Below are 18,352 nucleotides of genomic sequence, written 5' to 3' on the forward strand. Positions count from 1 at the left end.
ACTACTTGTTAGTTAATTAGCTCATATTAATTAGTTAGTTATTAATTAAGTAGCTAGCAATGTCCAATGTAGTAGCAGTTGTAGAAGCCAAAATAGATGTGTGATACAGCAAATAGTGCTGACAAATAGTTACTGTATAGCTTAATGATGGTAAGAATGGTAGAATGCATCCTCTGGCTCAATTAGCCGCTCCCTGGGTCCAGTGCAGTAGCTTCCTGCCCCTCCGTGACTGATCTTCCAGTCCCGGCAAGAGTTCAGGCTTCTCTGCCCCGCCCTCTTGGCTGATCTCCCAATCAGAGAAAAGGACGGGGCAGAGAAGGCTGCGTCCTTGCTCTTGACTGGGAGATCAGCCAAGGAGGTGGGGAAAAGCCAGCAACCCGGGCCTGGTGAGTGGCTGGATCGGCTGAGGAGGCGGGGAAACGGGAGCAGCACCACCTATGCTGCCACCTTTAAGAACCCAGGATGAACTGGGGACAAAACAATTCTCAAAATAAAGTTGTTTGATCTAAAATGCAGGCGGAGAGGTACCTTATGCCAGGGGTTGTGCCTGAGGTCCAAATTAAGCACCATTGGGGTATGCTTTCGTAAGATGCCAATTTCTTCCCCTGTCTTTTTCAGCTGATTCCAGCTCAAGTCCAAATGCTTCAGCTTGTTCAGGCCCCGAATGCCCTCCAGGGTGATGACGTGGTTGTGACTTGCATCAAAATATTCCAGGTTGGGCTGTAACATGAGGAAGTTTTATTTTGTTTTAGAGACACAGCAAAGAGTTTACCTACTCAGAAGAACGCAATAGAAAGACGTTACTTTTAAGGCTGAGCTTAAAAAGTTTAAGAAAAAAACCTTTGACTTAAAACAGTAGGATGTAATTAGGTCTATGTGATAAATTAGAGGTCAAAATCCATCCGTTTTCTTCTGTTCTTCTGAAGGCCTCTACTGGCAGGTTTACAAAGTTGTCAACAAACATTCTTCAATGCCACTCATTTCTATCAGTCTATCTACCTGTCCATCCATCCATCCATCCATCCATCCATCCATCCATCCATCCATCCATCCATCCATCCATCCATCCATCCATCCATCCATCCATCCATCCATCCATCCATCCATCCATCCATCGCTTAGGGCTGACACAAAGATCTTGGAAATGTAACTTTTTTAAAAAAATACATCTCCCAGAATCCTCTAAGCAGGAGGCAGATTTCTGGATTATGCCTCTGTGAATCCCCCAGGAGACAAATAAGAATTCTGTTGCAGAGCTTTGAATTTTAGCTAAAAACCTGCAGCTGCACAGCTGAAATGCAGGAACTTACAGAGCAGAATAGTTTCAAGTTCCCCACAGTAGAACACCCCTTATTTGTCTCATCAACTGGTGCTTGCAGTCTTAATAATTCAGTCTGAGACATTGGCAAGAGAAAGAATAAAATGTTTCATTTACTCACAGTTGAATAGATAAAAAACAGCATACTGTACAATACTGATTGCTTACAGAGTTTCAGCAACAGGCCCCAACAGATTCACAACCTGTTTCCAGCAGATTCCTACAAACTATATTCACATAACTGCACTAACTACATACTCTCAGCTCTAACAATCTACTAAATGCCAGCAGACTAAAAAAGAGGGGAAAAAACACTTAAACAGGAAGGCGGGGCTCTCTTTAAAATCAGAGGCAGGGAAGGAACAATTGATTGCTACTGCGTTGATTGACAATCACCCCAAACCAGAAAGGTCCCTCCGAGCCAAACCTACTGAAGGCAGCATATGAGGTGGAAATTTAACTTTCAAAAGTTCTTGTGGCATCACATGAACATGTGTTACCATCTTAAAAGAGATTTTAGGAAGGGATGATAAAAAGAATGCTGCTTCCTTCCATCATCACACCTAATGCACCTCCTCAGCCATCATCATCATCATCATCATCATCATCATCATCATCATCATCATCATCGAAATATCCTTTTCATTTTGTCACCTGTGGATGGGAGGCAGATTTAGATTTATCTTTTATTAATGCAGTCTCCCCAGACGACAAGACGCAAATTTATTTTTCTTACCAAGTGGTAAACATCATCTAAGCAAGTGAATTCGTTAAAACTAACGATGAGCTTGCGAAGTCCAGTTAGCTTGGAGATGTCTCGTAGTTTGCTCAACCTATTCCCATGTAAGTTCAGAACCTCCATAAAAGAAGAAGAAGAGCCAAAGTAAATTATTTATTTATATCATTTATGGGTCACCTCTCTATTCATCTAATAATGGAAAAACACTGCAGTTCAGAATTACGATTTGTCAAATAAAACATATGCAAAATATGCATTACATTTTTTTAAAGGATCAGATACAGTGGTGTCTCGACTTACGAACTTCTTGACTTGCCACCAATTTGAGTTACAACCATCTCCGGTCGCAAAATTTTGCTTTGACCTGCAACCGGTGCTTTGAGATACAACCGGAAAAAAAGGCTCCCTCCCTCCTTTCCTGTTTACTTTTTCCAAGTCGGCAGCTACTTTCAATGTGGAGTGATGGCCTACTTAGTGTCTACAGAGAAATAAAGCACCTAATAATTGGTGAGGGCAGTTATTAATCATCAAATTCCAATACTGCCTTCTACAGTTTTACATTATCACACATCAATGCATATGCCAATTTAGCGATATATCGCTTATGATTTTTTTTAAAGAAAATTTTAGGGCAGTGGAAACCCAGAAACAGGATGGAAATTAAATCAGTTTATGGGCAGTGACACATGTAGCCTACAGAACTGGTAGAAATAGCAAGAGATACATCAATTTAAACGACAGCCATGGAATGGGCCCCCAGCAGTATATGTACTACATGACTACACATATAAATATATTGATATAAAAAAGGGGGGAATGATTTAAATGGTTTGTGTGATCAGGTCCTACATCCTGCTTGGATTGCCATAACACACTATTTTTTTGCAGTTGCTTTTTTGAAAGTGTTCAGAAATGTCAGCAGGTCCAAATTGCAGTGGCAGGACTGTAGATTACAGCCAGTTATAGGAAGAATAGAAATTCCTTCCTAAGTCAGCTTGACTGGCTTCTGGTCTGTTTCTAGACGAAATTCAAAGTGTTTGCTGTTCAGGAAGGCTTTCAGTCACTGTTTAGTTGATAAGAGGCTTTTAATGAGTGATGATGGATTTAGGCCTTTTTACAAATGTTCTAATGTAGAACAATTTTTAGTATTAAATGCATTCAATTAAGTTGTAATACATATAGCATTTCTGTGTTATTTTCTACTACACCATGCCTGACTCTTAAGAATTCCAGGGCCCTGCATTCAGATATTTCCCACTTCTGTGGACAGCCACGCCATCCACGTTTTGTGGCCAAAGCATCTCTACGGCCAGTCCTTGGGGCGCATGCAATGTGAGGCAAAGGTGGAAGACACCACTGGGATACAGAGGAAGGCACCTAAAAATGTGAAGGCCAGGAGGTGGGGAGGGACAGGTAAAGCTGTTCCTTTGGTGTGGGGTGGGGCCAAAAAAACCACCCAATTTTATGGGGAGGGATTCACATTTCCCCAGGGCTATCACAATGCATCTCCCCTGCTGTTATGGTGAGCAGATTATCTTTCACTTCCGGTGAAGTATAAATATATATGTGCCCAGGACATGCCTTCCGAAAGATATTGTCCATGTGAGCAGAGTGCTTCGGAAACCTTCACAATGCTCTCCCACTCTCCGCTTCATCAGGACTGCCGCAAAAAGTACGTCACCTGAATATTATTAAAGCTGGAGGGGAAGTCCGATCTGGACAAGGTCCGTTTTATGTTGTCGGTGGAGGTGGTCGATATTATGGAACAAGTAGCTGTTTTCCTTGAATCAATTGTTAGGAGGCAAAGCCCTGAACCTAACAAGCTAGCTTGACTATGTTTATTTTATATTTTATATGCCAATAAAGGTTTATTATTATTATTATTATTACACAGGACATGAATTCACACTCTTTGTGTCTGAAGAAGTGGATTTAGCTCCAAAGAAGCCCACACTGAAATAAATCTAGTAGCCTTTAAAATACAATGGTATTTTTTCCTTTCTCTCTCTCTGTCTCTGTCTCTCTCTAAGTTTTAATTTTCTTTCTCCTCTTTAATTTTGCCAGACAGACACAGTGACACCTTTGGAAGTTCTTGCCTCTAGAACAGCTTCCACCTCCCCTGGATACCATTGGGGCTGCTCCTTTAGACAACGTATTTTTTAATAAGCCATTGTTTTTATTACAATTAAAGCTTAGCATCATCAAAAGATCGTACCAATTCTTCATGCATCCTTAAAACATCATGTTTACTAAGCTTACAGGAAACTATTATTTCAAACACAGCCTGCTTAACTGAACTACCTATTGTTTTAATTCCAACACGTTTTCTCTCACTTGAAAATATTCCAATCACCGAAGAGGATTGCTGTATAGCAGCTGTTTCAGCTCTTGAAAAGGCCAGACATGTTCAAAAAAAATTTAAACAAAACCTTGTAGGAATAGAAGGCTGCCTTTCCCAAGCACAGAAAAGCTACTGCTGAGAGTTAAAAGTCTGCATCAATGACTACAGACACAAAAGGAGATTGACTTGTCCTAATTCCTTTTTTATACTTGCTCCAGATTATTCTTAAGAAAGAATGTATCCGGTTTCTGCTTTTATAATTTTGTTTTCTGACTTTTTGGCTTTAACCAAGGGAGACCTCATTTTATGGACCTAAATTCTACTTGAATTTCTTTAAAAAACAAAAACAAAAAAACAACAACTTCTGCTCTGTCCTGTATAAAATTCTACTTACATTTCACCTACCCCCTTTTTTAGTTACTCCCCAACCCATTCCAAGAAAAACTGGAAGAACTAATGCACGTGAGAGAAATTCTAAGGATAGGAAAATGGGTTTCTCCTCTTTTTAATCCTGCAATAAACAGTTTTTGAAAATCCCAGTGGCCTCCCTCTCTCCCCCCCCCTTGGAGCAGCTGATTATAAAAGAAAAAGGAACGTGGGATGTGTGAAAGGAGACAAATCATTCTCTCTCTTTTAGCTTTCTCTCCCAAAGTCATCCCCCAAAAGTGTTTCTTCTCCCTTTCATCCGGAGTTCATAAGTATATTAGATACCCAGCTAAAAGGGAAATGGGGCTAGTAATGGTAATTTAAGCTGGCTGGATAGCTCAGTAGTTTAGATCTCTGGCTATGGTGCCAGAGATTGGGAGCTCAATTCTTCAATGTCCATCTCCAGGGAGAAAAGCCAGCCTGGGTGGCCTTGGGCAAGCTACACAGTCCTAGGGCACCCCCCCCCCCAGAAGAAGGCAATGATAAACCACTTCTGTGTATTCTCTACAGAGAAAACCTTGGAAATGGTCCCCATAAGTCAGAATTGACTTGATGGGACATGATTATTATTATAACAGCAGGGTTTTTTTTGGGGGGGGGGTTATAGGAGGTTGATAAGGCACTTCTCCAGAGCATAATGCTTTCACATGCCACAATTCAAGGTAACTGGCGTTAAATTTTCCTTACAGTAGCCATTCAGGTCCCTGATATAATGCCATCCATGTAAACTCAAGACTGAAAAAGAAAATCAAAGCCACCCACTCTTGGGAGACCAGAAGACCTTCCCGTGTCATTTATGTGGAGTTCTGTATTCTTTAGATTCTACAAAAGAAGCCACTCACCATTATCTGGCTGTAAATGTTGGCTTTTGCAACTGTTAACACCGTTTTTTCATCCAAGCAAACAATTTTGGGTTTGGGCTTAATGACAGGCTCCATGCTTAAAGCATCTTCGTCACGCTGGAGATCTCGAGAAGACACAAAACCTGGCGAACACCTCCTTCCTTCCTCCACAATCACATTGCTGAGTGAGGAGAACAGAGGCTCCGTTTTGACCTGTGCAAAAGACCCAGCAGGTTTTTATTTTTCTTAATTTCTTCCCCAAATGGTTAGTTTCACCAAAGCAACAACAGTTGAGAAACAAAAACAACCAGCCCATCCACTCCCCAGCATGTAATTGCAACACACAGGGGAATCAAACATCGTGGATTTACTCTTGATCAGACAGCCTTTTGCAAATTGTCTTTGAGCCCATTCAGACTGGACATTTTGGATGAAAGCTGGATCAGGCTACAAAGGGTCTGTTGAAGACGGTAGAAGGAGCAACGTGCCACTTGGCCTGCTTCTCAACAGCAAACGACTCTATGTAGCCCGATCAGCTATCAATTAAGTGCTTCCCCTGATCATTTGGGATGGGTCAGGGGAAGTGAAATTTTTTTTTTTGAATGTTGCTCCTCTCTCCTTCTCTTGGTGCCATTCTTCCCCATGCTCTGCTTCCCTGCTCTTGTTCACCCCACACTTTCTCTCTCACTCTTCCTCAGAATGTGGAGCTATAATGGCAATTGGAAGACTGGCTAAACAACGAGCATGCCAAAAAGAATGCATGCCCTACTGCTGGGCCAGAAAACTGTGTAACAGTTCTTAAAAGGGAAGGAGGGCTCAATCTAAGTAGAAATACATACAGATGAGGTGGTTTTTCAATCCAAACCATGCCATCAGTGATCCATATATTACATCTATATGCTAGTGTGGACAGCCTCTTAGTTAAGATGGCAGTTCTTAAACTGTTGGGCTCACATGCAGTTTGATTCCAACTGCTTAAATCCATTGCCAATTGGGCATATTGGCTGGTGCTTTGGGGAATGGACCTCGAAAACATCTGTGGACCCAACAATGAGTCGTTTAGAGTGAAGAAGTGCAAATCCCCTCGCATTCATTCGTTATGAAGTTGCACCTAGGAATTCAGGTTTGCTTGGGTCTCTTGCCCATGAACCGGCCACACAGGGATTGATTGATTGAGGGGGGGGGGCTTTGTTCAACATCTTGCTTGCAAAAGCCCAGCAGGTGGCACTGTTAAAAGGGAACTGCTAACGAGCTGTTATCAAGGCTGCCTAATCTTGTTAGATTTACCATAAGCTGGTAAAAAAACAAGAGGCTTTGCCCATCCTAGTTTGAAATAAGGAGAGAGGAGAAGCTGTAAAAAAATCAATGGGGAAAGAGTTTGTTTGTTTGTTTGTTTGTTTGTTTGTGTGTGTGTGTGTACACAGCTCATCTCACCCCTCACAAGCCAAGCGGTGAGGGAAAAGACATGCATAACAGATCTAATTGGATGTACAGAGGTTCAAACACAGGCTTTTGTGGGGAGCCAGAGGAGGGTCATAAATAGATTATTGTGCTGGGAGTTGCAGAGTTGGGTCCAAATCTCTGCTCAACTATGGAAACTTGGGGTTTGCAATGACAACCCACATAACTTGAAGACCCTACCAAGGCCCCCATATATTGGAAGTGGGCTTGATTTACATCAGCCTATGTAAATCAAATTCTCAGCTGTCCAGCCTTGGAAGATCTTACAGGATGGGCAGATCTGGTCAGAAGGAGGCATTCTGCCAGATAACAAGGTCCCAAACTATTTAGGACTTTGTATGTTAACCTTGGAAACGAACAGGTAACCAGGGCGGCCAGGGTAGGGGAGACAGTTGATGTCTTCCCACTTAGTAGTGTGATGGCTGAGTTCTGGACCTGCTAATGTCTCTGTGATGGCACCGAGGTATCTGCAGAAGCCCATCGCAGTGAACCCATTACAAGCAACCAGGAAGTCCTTACCAATGTGATGTATTCAAACTCAATGACGTACTCCGGCAAAACCAGCTCGTGATCAAAGAGAAACCACTCACACTGGCGGAGGCTACAGTCACAGTTCTTGTAGTCAGCAGGAGAACAAGCCTCTGAAGCGCAAGAAAAGGAGGAAGACGTTGATTAGTCTGGGGTGGTGTTGATTTTTATGCAGATAACACGACGTGCAGATTGCACTTCGGGATCGGAAGACCCACTTGGTTTTGCCAACTCTGAAGTCTATTATTAACATTGGTGGTTTGGGAGTTGGGGAAAAGATAATAAAAGCAATGAAACGGCTCCTCTGAGGACATGCTCATCACCAATTATTTATTTTCACACAAGAACGGACTTTATAGTCATTTATTCCTTGTCTGGCTAAATGGGACATTTTAGTACCCAAGAATCAACGTTGCATTGCAGAATTCATATGGAACTAGACCTACATTGATGATATGTCATTTGAAGAATTGTTCGCCATGTCCACAACTTTCACCCACTTTCAGTGTAAGAATTTAATATTTTTTATAGACAAAAGGATAATGTGGGTCATATCTTTTGTCCCAACCAACAAGAACCACCACCCCCAATAACAAAACTAAAAACCCTCACCGTATTACGTTTTTTGGTGAATCATCATGCTGTGAACGGCATATTCTTGTGGACAGAAAGCTGGCCACATTCAGAGGGACACTGAGTCACGCATCTCAGCATGCAATAAATAAAATATATGGAGATTTCTTAACTTATGTAATTTGCATCCAAAAAGTTACACCTTTTGTGTAACTGCATGCAGGATTTTAGCCAGTGAGGCAGCCTGTTCAATATTCTCACTTCCCACCCAATCCAGTGAGAAGGTTTTTTTAAAAAATGAGGCCAAGAAAACAGCTTGCTTTTTCAATATATAGTGGCTTGCATAATTTGCATAAAAACCACTTTTTGCTTTTGTGGAGCTAAGGATGCACATCCAGCCAACACAGAAGGCCAGGATGATCCCTCTGGAAATCAGCAGCCCGATCAGAACTTTTAATAGTCTGCCCAATAAGGAACAGTTGCCACCAGTTTTTGTATCTACAGAAATGAACTAAAAATCAGTCTTGTAAACATGCAGATTCCCTCCAAGACCAAATGAGAAAATGGATATCTCACTGTCTTGCAGGGAGGAAAAAGATTTGCACAAAAAGAATTGGACTCAAGTTATAACTTCCTTTTTTAAATAACACACATGAGAAACAGTGGTTCCTGAAGCCTCATCTGTGTGACTCGTGCTCCCTCTAGTGGCTATTCATATTTTGCTTTTTTTAATTGCTGAGGGAAGTTTGTGTTGTCTCTTCTTTGCAATACCTGTACTTGAAACTCGTAAAAGGCATCTCAACACATTGAGAAACTCTGCTAAAAAAAGGGAGGGGAGGGCCAACTACTGTGAGATGGTGGTGATGATGATTTTGCTCCTACATGAGAGGAAATGACCAGCGCTTTTTTGGCCATAGCCACATTTACAAAATGCTGATTTCTGTGCAGAAAACTTGCACTGCACGCTAAACACCAGGCATATGTTTTCTGCAGAAGGTACATGGTCCCCCCACCTTCCATGATTTTTTTTTTTTGCAAGAGGTGCAAAATGGAAAAAAGTGCAAAAATTCTCCCAAAGTTGCCCATTGCGGGGGGGGGGGACTTTTAAGGACATCATGCCCTCAAGTGATGCTAATTTTAATGTTTGAACTTTAGGTTTTCTGTAAATAATCACACTTGAGTTGTCTATAGTGCCATTTTGATTATGTTATCATGGGAATGAAGTGGGTGCTGGTTGTGGGGTTTTTCTTATTTGTACACTGCTCAGAGTAATGTGAATTCACTAATTGGGGGGGTATAAAGATTAAATTAAATTTGTTGTTGTTGTTTAGTCGTTTAGTCGTGGCCGACTCTTTGTGACCCCATGGACCAGAGCACACCAGACCCTCCTGTCTTCCACTGCCTCCCGGATTTTGGTTAAATTCAGGTTGATAGCTTCGATGAGATAAATTAAATTAAATTAAGAAAAACACAGCAACCCTGTTTTTAAGAACTTCCTCTTAGACAGCCGGTTCCTGAGAAAAAGCCTGTCCGAAGAGAAGGGTCTTTGCCTGCTTATAGAAAGACAGCACAGAAGGGGCAAGCCCTTCACAACTTGGAAGCAGCGATACAGAAGGCCCTCTCTCAGGTCCTCACCGAACATTACTCCAGCCGGTTCATGGAATCTGGAGACCCCCAGATGCCCCGCCCTCAATCCAGGAAGAATGAAAAGGAGACACTCCGGTGGGAGAGGCTTGACTCACCCTTCGGCTTCTCTTGCAGAGCCAAAACTAGGCTGCTGGCTGTACAGGTGGCACTGGGGGAAGTCTTGCGAGGTCTGTACACAGAATTGATCCCAGGATAGTCCGCTTGGGTGATTCTGTTCCCTTCCTGAGCTTGAGCACTGTGCCCAAGAAAGACCTTTGCAACCACAAGCTTCCCTGAAAAAGAAGGACAAACCATACACACGAGCGCTGAAGTTTCTCAGCTCTACCAGCCATATATTAGCTTGCTTTTATTTTGTGATTTGGACATGGGCAGATAAGGAAAAATCAGTGTCTTCTCCATTTCAACCCTCCCAGTGAAACACGGGAAACTCTATTTATTTTATTTATTTATTTATTTGATTTTTACCCCGCCCCTCTAGACCATGTCTACTCGGGGCGGCTTACAAAATAAAACAAAACAGTATAAAAATATATAAAATCATAAAATTACAACTACAATTTCAATTTAAAACAATTAATTTAAAGAGAGGATTACCAAGATGGAATAGCAAAGAAAAGAAAAAGAAAAAGAAAGACTTAATTGACTTAATTGACTCTATGACAAGACAGCCGAATTACCCCAACCTGGATCATGCTAAGCAGGGTTGCTTTGAGGTGCCGCATGTCATTCAGGGAAATCATGAAAAGATTCAATAAACCACACCTCAAACAACCCTATTTAGCGTGATCAAAATCTTCTTTCCATTTCAAGGGAAAGATTTCTCAAGATTGTTAAGCAACTGGCTGGTTGTTCTTTTGAAGCCACTTAATGAAATGGGAAATTTCCATCCCACTCGCCTCCAGAGGGCAAGAGAGAGGAAGTCTTACCTTTCTTTTTAATTGTTGCTCATTTCTTTTGAATTGTTTGCAAGTATCATCAGTGATACTTTGAAAGGGTTGTTTTTTTTTTTAAAGCCTTGTCAAAGCATGGCTGAGGCGCTCTGCTAGGTCCAATGTAAAAAGAAATGGAAAACTTTGATTCCCTTGCCCTCCAAAGGCAAGCAGAACGGAAGCTTTCCGTTGCTCAAAGTTGTTAGGCAGCTTCACCAAAGGGACAACCAGCCAGCCACTTAGGTTCGATCCCAGGGATCGCACCTGCTGGAACCGAACCAAAACAGAGCAATCCTATCGGCACCAAAAGAAACAGTAGGCCCTGATGGGGAAACAGAAAAGTGTGAGGCGGCATTGATTGGGGGGCAGGCTGGTTTGTGATGGCACGTATATCATGGAGTCATCAGGAAATAGAGCAAACCAGCCTGTCCTCAACCAGGACTAAACTGCATGACAAACACCCATCTCATAGCTCCATCTAATGAACGAAGCCACCTATCTATACTCAGGGCAGTTGTGAGGACAAAATAGGACAAAAGAGAGCTTACTGGAAGAAACAATACATAAATTCAACTAATCATAAAAGAATTCTGTTTCTCTTTGCATTACCATGTCGGAACCATTCGACAAACTCTTCTCTGGATCTGGCTTGTTTTTGCAAATATTCAATCCTTGGACATTCACAAATACTTAGGCTGTTGGCGAGCAGGACAACGTCTTCATCTCCGGAGGCCTTTAAAAGGGAATTGGGGTGGGGGAGAGGTGCAGCAAATCTCAATATGGTGAATGGATATTGTCCCATAAGTTTCTCACCAGAGGGTGGCTCCATGAGAATTTTATTTCAGGTATTTTTTTAGATAGGAACATATCTAAAATCTGAAATGTCTTTGTATTTTAGGATGGAAAAAACTTGAGCGTTTAAAAATTTGAAGGCCGGAAAAACCAAACAGGACCAGCCTCCTCATCCAGGCCTACCGCTTTCAGGTCTTAGTGAGATTCTAAGTTTGGTTTTGAATCCATAAGTACACAACTCTATTGATGTTGAATTAGGGTTACCACCTTTTTTCCTTGATAAGCCCCTCATCTTGTACCACTCATGGGGCGGGAAGACGCTACATGACCCTCTACATGCTTGAACGATCTGTACCTCCTGAATATAGCTCTTGCAAATGGAAAAGAATTTCACTCCCTTCTAGAATTATTACTATGGCGACTCTGGTCCCTAGCTCTGACAACTAATCATGCTTCTGAAATTCCAAGAAGCATCACAATGTCTGTATCAAATTTCCTGGAGTTGCTAGGGTGAGAACTTACTTGCCTCTCTTTAATCATAATTGTGTTACAGAGGTCGGCATCTTTATTTACTCTGCATAATTTTAAAAAGGTCACAGAAATTCAGATTTTTCTTTACAAAAAAAAAATCTGTTCTTTAAGAGCTTCATGGCTCAATGGTTCAACTGCAGTACTGCAGTGAAGACTCTTGTTTGTGACTTGCGTTGATCTCAACATATTCAGGGAGCTGGCTCAAGACTTACTCAGCTTTCTATCTTTCTGAGGTCGGTAAATTGAGTACCCAGGGGGAATGTATAGCCTGCATAATTTAATGGAACTGTAAATCACTCAGAGAGTTCTTTAAGCACTATAAGGTGGTATATAAGCAGCATAATTTGCTTTACTTTGTGTTGCATAGAAGTGTATTGCTTTTCTTTTCTCTTAGTCTAGAATGTTCACCTCCCTAGCAATTTGTGCCTTAGAAAATATAGCAGTTTTCTTAGGATTATGCCGCTTCATAATGCAGGACTGCAAAACTTATATGCTCCTTTATTTTATTTATGTAACTTATTTAAAATATTTTTACCTGGCTTTTCTCTTTAAAAAAAAAAAGGACCCAAGGCAGCTGACATCAATAAAAGACAATATTTAAAGCTAAAAATAGTAAGCATATAAATACTAAAATGGATCAAAGAAGTACCACACTAAAAAAACACTAAACAAAAGCAAAACTAAAACATATTCAAAACAGTAAAGTATAACTATCTATTAAAAAACCACTCTCAGGCAGCCGGTCATGGAGAGAAAGCCTGCCTGAAGAGAAAGATCTTTGCTTGCTTGCAGAAAGACAGCAAAGATGGGGCCAAGCAGGCCTCCAGTGGGAGAGAGTTCCAGAGTCTAAAGGAGCAGCCGCAGAGAAGGCCCTTTCCTGTGTCCCCACTAGGTGCACGTGTGAAGGTGGCAAGGTCGAGAGATCCTAGAGATAGCTTGGATCCAGGCCATTTAGTGCTCTATAGACTTGCCAATAAACATCTACCCATGGTAAATGGGTAACTGTATTGAGTTCACCTTGGTAGTACTAGCTGCTTGCTACAGCCAAGAACGTTTTGTTTATTTCTTGCTTTTAATGCAGGATGCCTTCAATCACAAGATTCACTGCTTTATGCCAGCCGTCCTAGCTAAAACTGTAGATGGGGATGTTTCTAAGTATGGCGAGCGTAATTCGGACAAAACCGCATAAGATACAGTGGGAGGAAAAGATCTGAAGTAGAAAGAGTGCTGAAGGATTGATCCTCTCCCGTTTAACTTCAGATACCTTTTTTGTTTCTTGGAAGCCTTCCTCTAGGATTTGAATCAACTGTTTTTTCTTTAAGGACATTTCGGGTGGAGAGACATAGAAGAGATATTCTAGCATCTTTCTGTAGTTTCTGCAAAAAAGCGTGACAATCAAAAGAGATCAGTTCTAGCAGTGGGCACAAAAAGAGATTCCCTGACTCATCATAACTCTTTTTGAATCACAGTTTGGAAAAAGTTACTTTCTTGTAACCGAACCCCTAGAAAACTCCAACCATCATGGACTGGCTAGAGGATTCAGAGAACTGTAGTGCAAAAAATGTAACTTGTGACCTGAGAAGGACATAGGCCACGGCATTCTCCTCTCCTGACTCCTGGCATCTGATAATCAAAAGAGACACTATTTGTGGAGCCAGTGGTTTCAAATTAGCTTTTATGGCTAGTAGATACAATTAAATGTACTGTATTTAATTCAGCCTTGTTATTTCTCCGAGCATCTCTCCTTTAGATCTTCTACCCAGCCTATCTGCTCTTGCCAGGATTCACTGTTGCAGGTAGCCACCCCAAGGGAGGCTCGGAAAACGGTGACCAGGAGTAGGGCCTTCTCAGTGGCGGCGTCATTTTAGAACTCCATCAGTAGATATATGGGAAGCTCCCTCCCTCTTGACCTTCAGGAAACATGTTAAAACCTTTCCTAAACATTCTCCTCCATGAGAGATTTCTCGACACACTATGTATAAATGTTCATTCGGATTAGCTGTTGCCTCTAGGGTTTTCCCCTCCTCATTATTATTTGTGCTTTCTCGATTTGATGGTAGCTTTGTGCTTTTAACTGTTGCAAACTGTTTGGAGTAGTAGACTGGCACTAGATGGGCGGCATCTAAATGGGATGGATGGATGGATGGATGGATGGATGGATGGATGGATGGATGGATGGATGGATGGATGGATGGATGGATGGATGGATGGATGGATGGAAGGGATATGTTCGAAAATATGTACAATTATGTAAAAGCACTCTGATAGTGCATGGGTGTGGAAGAGAACGTTCAAAATATTTATTTATTTATTTATTTATTTATTTATTTATTTATTTGATTTTTTCCCCCGCCCCTCTAGACAACGTCTACTCGGGGCGGCTTACAAAGATTAAAACACATTAAAACAACGTATAAATAATGAGCATAGTGCAATTATTATAATTAATGCTATCCAAGATGGCAAAATTAAAAACCAGAAGAAAAGGAAAGAAAAGAACTTAGGTGACTGGGGGGAAGGCCTGTTTGAATAACCAAGTTTTTAGTTGGCTTTTGAAAACACTCAGCGAGGGTGCCAGCCGAATTTCCGTGGCAAGTGTGTTCCACAGCCAAGGGGTGACCACCGAGAAGGCCCGGTTTCTTGTGTTCTCCTTCCGGGCCTCCCTTGGCGTCAATCCCCTCAGCCGTCCCTGCTGGCTATGTCGGGTGATTCAGGTAGATCTGGGAGGGAGGAGGCGATCTGCCAAATATTGAGGTCCCAAACTGTTTAGGGCTTTATATGTAATCATTAATACTTTGAAGTCAATGCGGAAACGAATAGGTAACCAGTGCAGCACAGCCAGAGTGGGGGAGATGTGCTGATATTTTCTCACCCCACTAATAAGCCTGGCTGCTGCATTCTGGACCATCTGAAGTTTCCGCATGAGCCTCAAAAGCAGCCCCACGTAGAGTGTGTTACAATGGTCTACGAGATTACAAGCGCATGGACTAGAGTAGTGAGGGCCCCCCGATGAAAATATGGCCGCAGCTGGGCAATCCGCCATAGATGAAAATAGGCGGAACGGACCACAGACGCCACCTGGGTTTCCATGGTAAGTGCCAGGTCCAGATGTATCCCCAAGCTGCGGACCTCACTCTTTGCGGCAAGGGTCATCCCTCCAAAAGAAAGGGAGTCACCTATGCCGCTGAGGGGAGGGCCACCCACCCTCAAGACCTCCGTCTTGTCCGGGTTCAGCCTCAATCCATTTGACTGCATCCATTCCAGTACAATCTCCAGGCAGCGCTGGAGGGACTGGATGGCATCCACTGAAGTTGGGAAAAAGGAGATGTAGAGCTGGGTGTCATCAGTGTATTGATGACACAAAGCCGCACACCCTCTGATGACCCCGCCCAGCGGCCTCATGTAGATGTTAAACAGCATTGGGGAGATGATCGACCCCTGTGGAACCCCACAGTTGAGACTCCACAGGGCCGAGACATTCTCCCCAATCTGTACTCTCTGGGGGCGGTCCTCCAGGAAGGAGCAGAGCCAGGCAAGTGCAAGGCCACCGACTCCCAACTCAGAAGCGGGTGACTTGGAGCAGAAGAGTAGCAGGCCAGGCTTAGCCTTCTCTTGTTACTATTCTTTCGTAATCTTTGTGAATTTCACGGAAGCTCTACTCACTTACATGGACTCGTTTAAATCTTCCTTGTCCAAAAAGATCTGAAACTTCTCCTCAAATTTCTGCCTCAAAATCCGGTTGTGTATCCTGACGACGCGATTGACTTTCACCCCGGTGATGCCATAGGCTTTGAAGTCCCAGGCACAAAAGCGGGACAGCACTAACTCGTAGCAGGAATTAAACCTGTGGGAAAGAGGAGAGCAAACCTTCCCTTGGCAAAGAAGTTATTTTTTAAAAGAGGGGAGGAGAGAAAAATGAACTGCAATATACAACAGCTATCCTTATTTTTTTTTTAAACCCAAACAGCAATGACCATGTGTTTTGGCGGAACATGGGGCATTTGGGGTGAGGTGGGGGGCACAGAAAAGGCCTGGGGGGCACCTCAAAACAGCTGTTACCAAGCGTCACAGGGAGATCCCTCTTCGAAGCGCGTGTTCCCCACAGATTCCAGCTCGGTCAGCAAAAACTGTACAGCCAGGTTACTCTTTTTCTTCTTCTTCTTCACTTCTCCTTGATAAACAGCTTCCACTCTGCCAAAGAACCAGCAAAAAAAAATGTCTCCACTGGAAAAGCTGCAATTTAACACCCATTGGGAAAAACAGAAAAGGGCAGTCAGGGCAAGACATTCTGACTATCCAGAAAAGCCCATAGTGAATACTCAATCCCTTGCAAGAGCAAAGATTTCTATCCCCAAGAATCTTCCCTTATTTCGGAGCTGGTTGGGGGAATTCTGGGAGTTGTAGTCCAAAACAATGACTTTTCCAATGTGTCTGGTTTCTGATCAATTGTTCAATGGGAAGTAAATCTCCACTCGCCTTCTTAGGTCCTGGGCAACGAATACAAAAGGATACCCGAGACCTTTTGTTCTACATTTCTTACAAGCAGCTGTGTTTACATCTGGCTGAAGAAATTTTAGACAACGGTATCCAGAAATCAATTCCGTTACATTTAATCAGACTTACTCACAAATAACTGAGTAAAGAAGGCATTACCGATTCAGTGAATTAATTGAATCGGCTCCAAGTGATTCATTCATCAGTTTAATCAGTATAAATTTGTACAGGTAAGAGAGAATGAATGAAGAATTGGATCCCAGGAGCCAGTATTCTAGAAGAGGAATTCGGGTCTCCCTGAGAAAGAGGAGGAGAAGTGTCTCTTCTAAGCCATATCTTGCCACACAAGACTCTGAAAGTATAAACATTAAGGGCACTAACTTTTTTAAAAAAAATAACGCTACTCATGACAAGAGGGACATCTTTCTTTTGATCAATCGACTGTAGATTGACTGAACATTACAGCTCTTATTTTTAAAAATCAGTCTGCAATGCCATTGAATAATCTTAAAGCTATGCATTTGTTAAAATAATATCTCCACTGAAAGCATCTACAGCCAATGCTCATCTGTTCATCAGCTACTATCCCGCTGCTCCCAGGTTAAAATAACAGATTTCCCTAGAATATCTGTGAATCTTGGAAGGAATCGCAGAGAATGCCAGGATTATACAGTGGTGCCTCGCAAGACGATTGCTTCGCATGATGACGAATTAGCTTTACGATGAGGTTTTCGGAGCGATCTTGCACTTCGTTTAACAATGTTTCCCATGGGCGATTTTCGCTTTACGATGTTAGGGACCTTGCCTCGCAAGACAGTTAAATTTTAGGTCCCTGTTTTTCGCTTTACGATGTTTTTGACAGTTTGGTCTTGCTTCACTATACAAGTCTTTTAATGGTCTCTGTTTCGTTAGACGGCTGTCTTCGCTTGGGAACCGCGTTTCACTTAACGATGTTTCTTATGGTAATTTTCGCTTTACGATGACAATCCGTTCCCATTGGAACGGATTATCAGGTTTTCAATGCATTTCAATGGGAAAACGTGTTTCGCAAGATGTTTTCGCTTAACAGCGATTTTCGCGGAACGAATTAACATTTTATTGCGAGGCACCACTGTAATGTGGAAAGAATGAGCTACTTCTTTCTGAAAACGGATGCTCACAATGGGTTACTCACAAGTCACTTAAGAGGCTATAGGTTGGAGTTGGCAGGATCAGAGTGAACCTAAGAAAATAGGGTTTTCACACCCAGTCCTTTGTGAATACGAAAAACACAGAATTCTACACCTCTGTCAATGCACTCTGTGCCCCTCAATGTGTACCATGCAAGATCTGATTTTAGTTACCCCAAATGCTCTTGGTGTTGGTGAAAATTATCTGATATATTTATTAACTGAACGGTGGTACTTCTGACACAAAGAAAGACAGACTATCATATGTGGACTTAAAAGGCTCTCAAAACACCTTCACCCAGCCACCTGCCCCAAAATGCATCCTGCTATGGGCACCCTGAATCCCCCGGTTTCTTCTAGAAAAATATAGCATTTTATATAAATATAGCAGGACATTCTGGCTGCTGCCTCCTCTGGTGGTAAGGGAAGACAGGGTAGACAACTGTCTACCAGCTGAAAGTTCACCATGCATCCTGCGCAGGCTAACAGAGTTCTTTCTTTGGACATTATGGCCATCTCTGGGTGCAAAAAAAAGGAACAGGGAACTCCCCGCCCACAGACG

The 18,352-nt window shown here is 42.3% G+C and overlaps 1 protein-coding gene across 1 annotated transcript in view; it reads right to left on the reverse strand.

Moving 5' to 3' along the window:
- Positions 1–18,352, reverse strand: part of LRRC9 (leucine rich repeat containing 9) — a 74,595-nt gene that overhangs the window by 39,663 nt on the left and 16,580 nt on the right. The window contains exons 10-18 of the mRNA XM_072986817.2: positions 16,187–16,318; positions 15,795–15,971; positions 13,392–13,503; positions 11,414–11,537; positions 9,971–10,147; positions 7,647–7,768; positions 5,667–5,879; positions 2,055–2,174; positions 529–720 (exon numbers count right to left, since the gene is read on the reverse strand). Of these exons, the coding sequence (XP_072842918.2) occupies positions 529–720; positions 2,055–2,174; positions 5,667–5,879; positions 7,647–7,768; positions 9,971–10,147; positions 11,414–11,537; positions 13,392–13,503; positions 15,795–15,971; positions 16,187–16,318 (1,369 nt within the window). The remainder of the gene's footprint in view (positions 1–528; positions 721–2,054; positions 2,175–5,666; positions 5,880–7,646; positions 7,769–9,970; positions 10,148–11,413; positions 11,538–13,391; positions 13,504–15,794; positions 15,972–16,186; positions 16,319–18,352) is intronic.

The sequence above is a fragment of the Pogona vitticeps genome, chromosome 1 (genome assembly GCF_051106095.1).
Source record: "Pogona vitticeps strain Pit_001003342236 chromosome 1, PviZW2.1, whole genome shotgun sequence".
NCBI classification, from domain to species: Eukaryota; Metazoa; Chordata; class Lepidosauria; order Squamata; family Agamidae; genus Pogona; species Pogona vitticeps.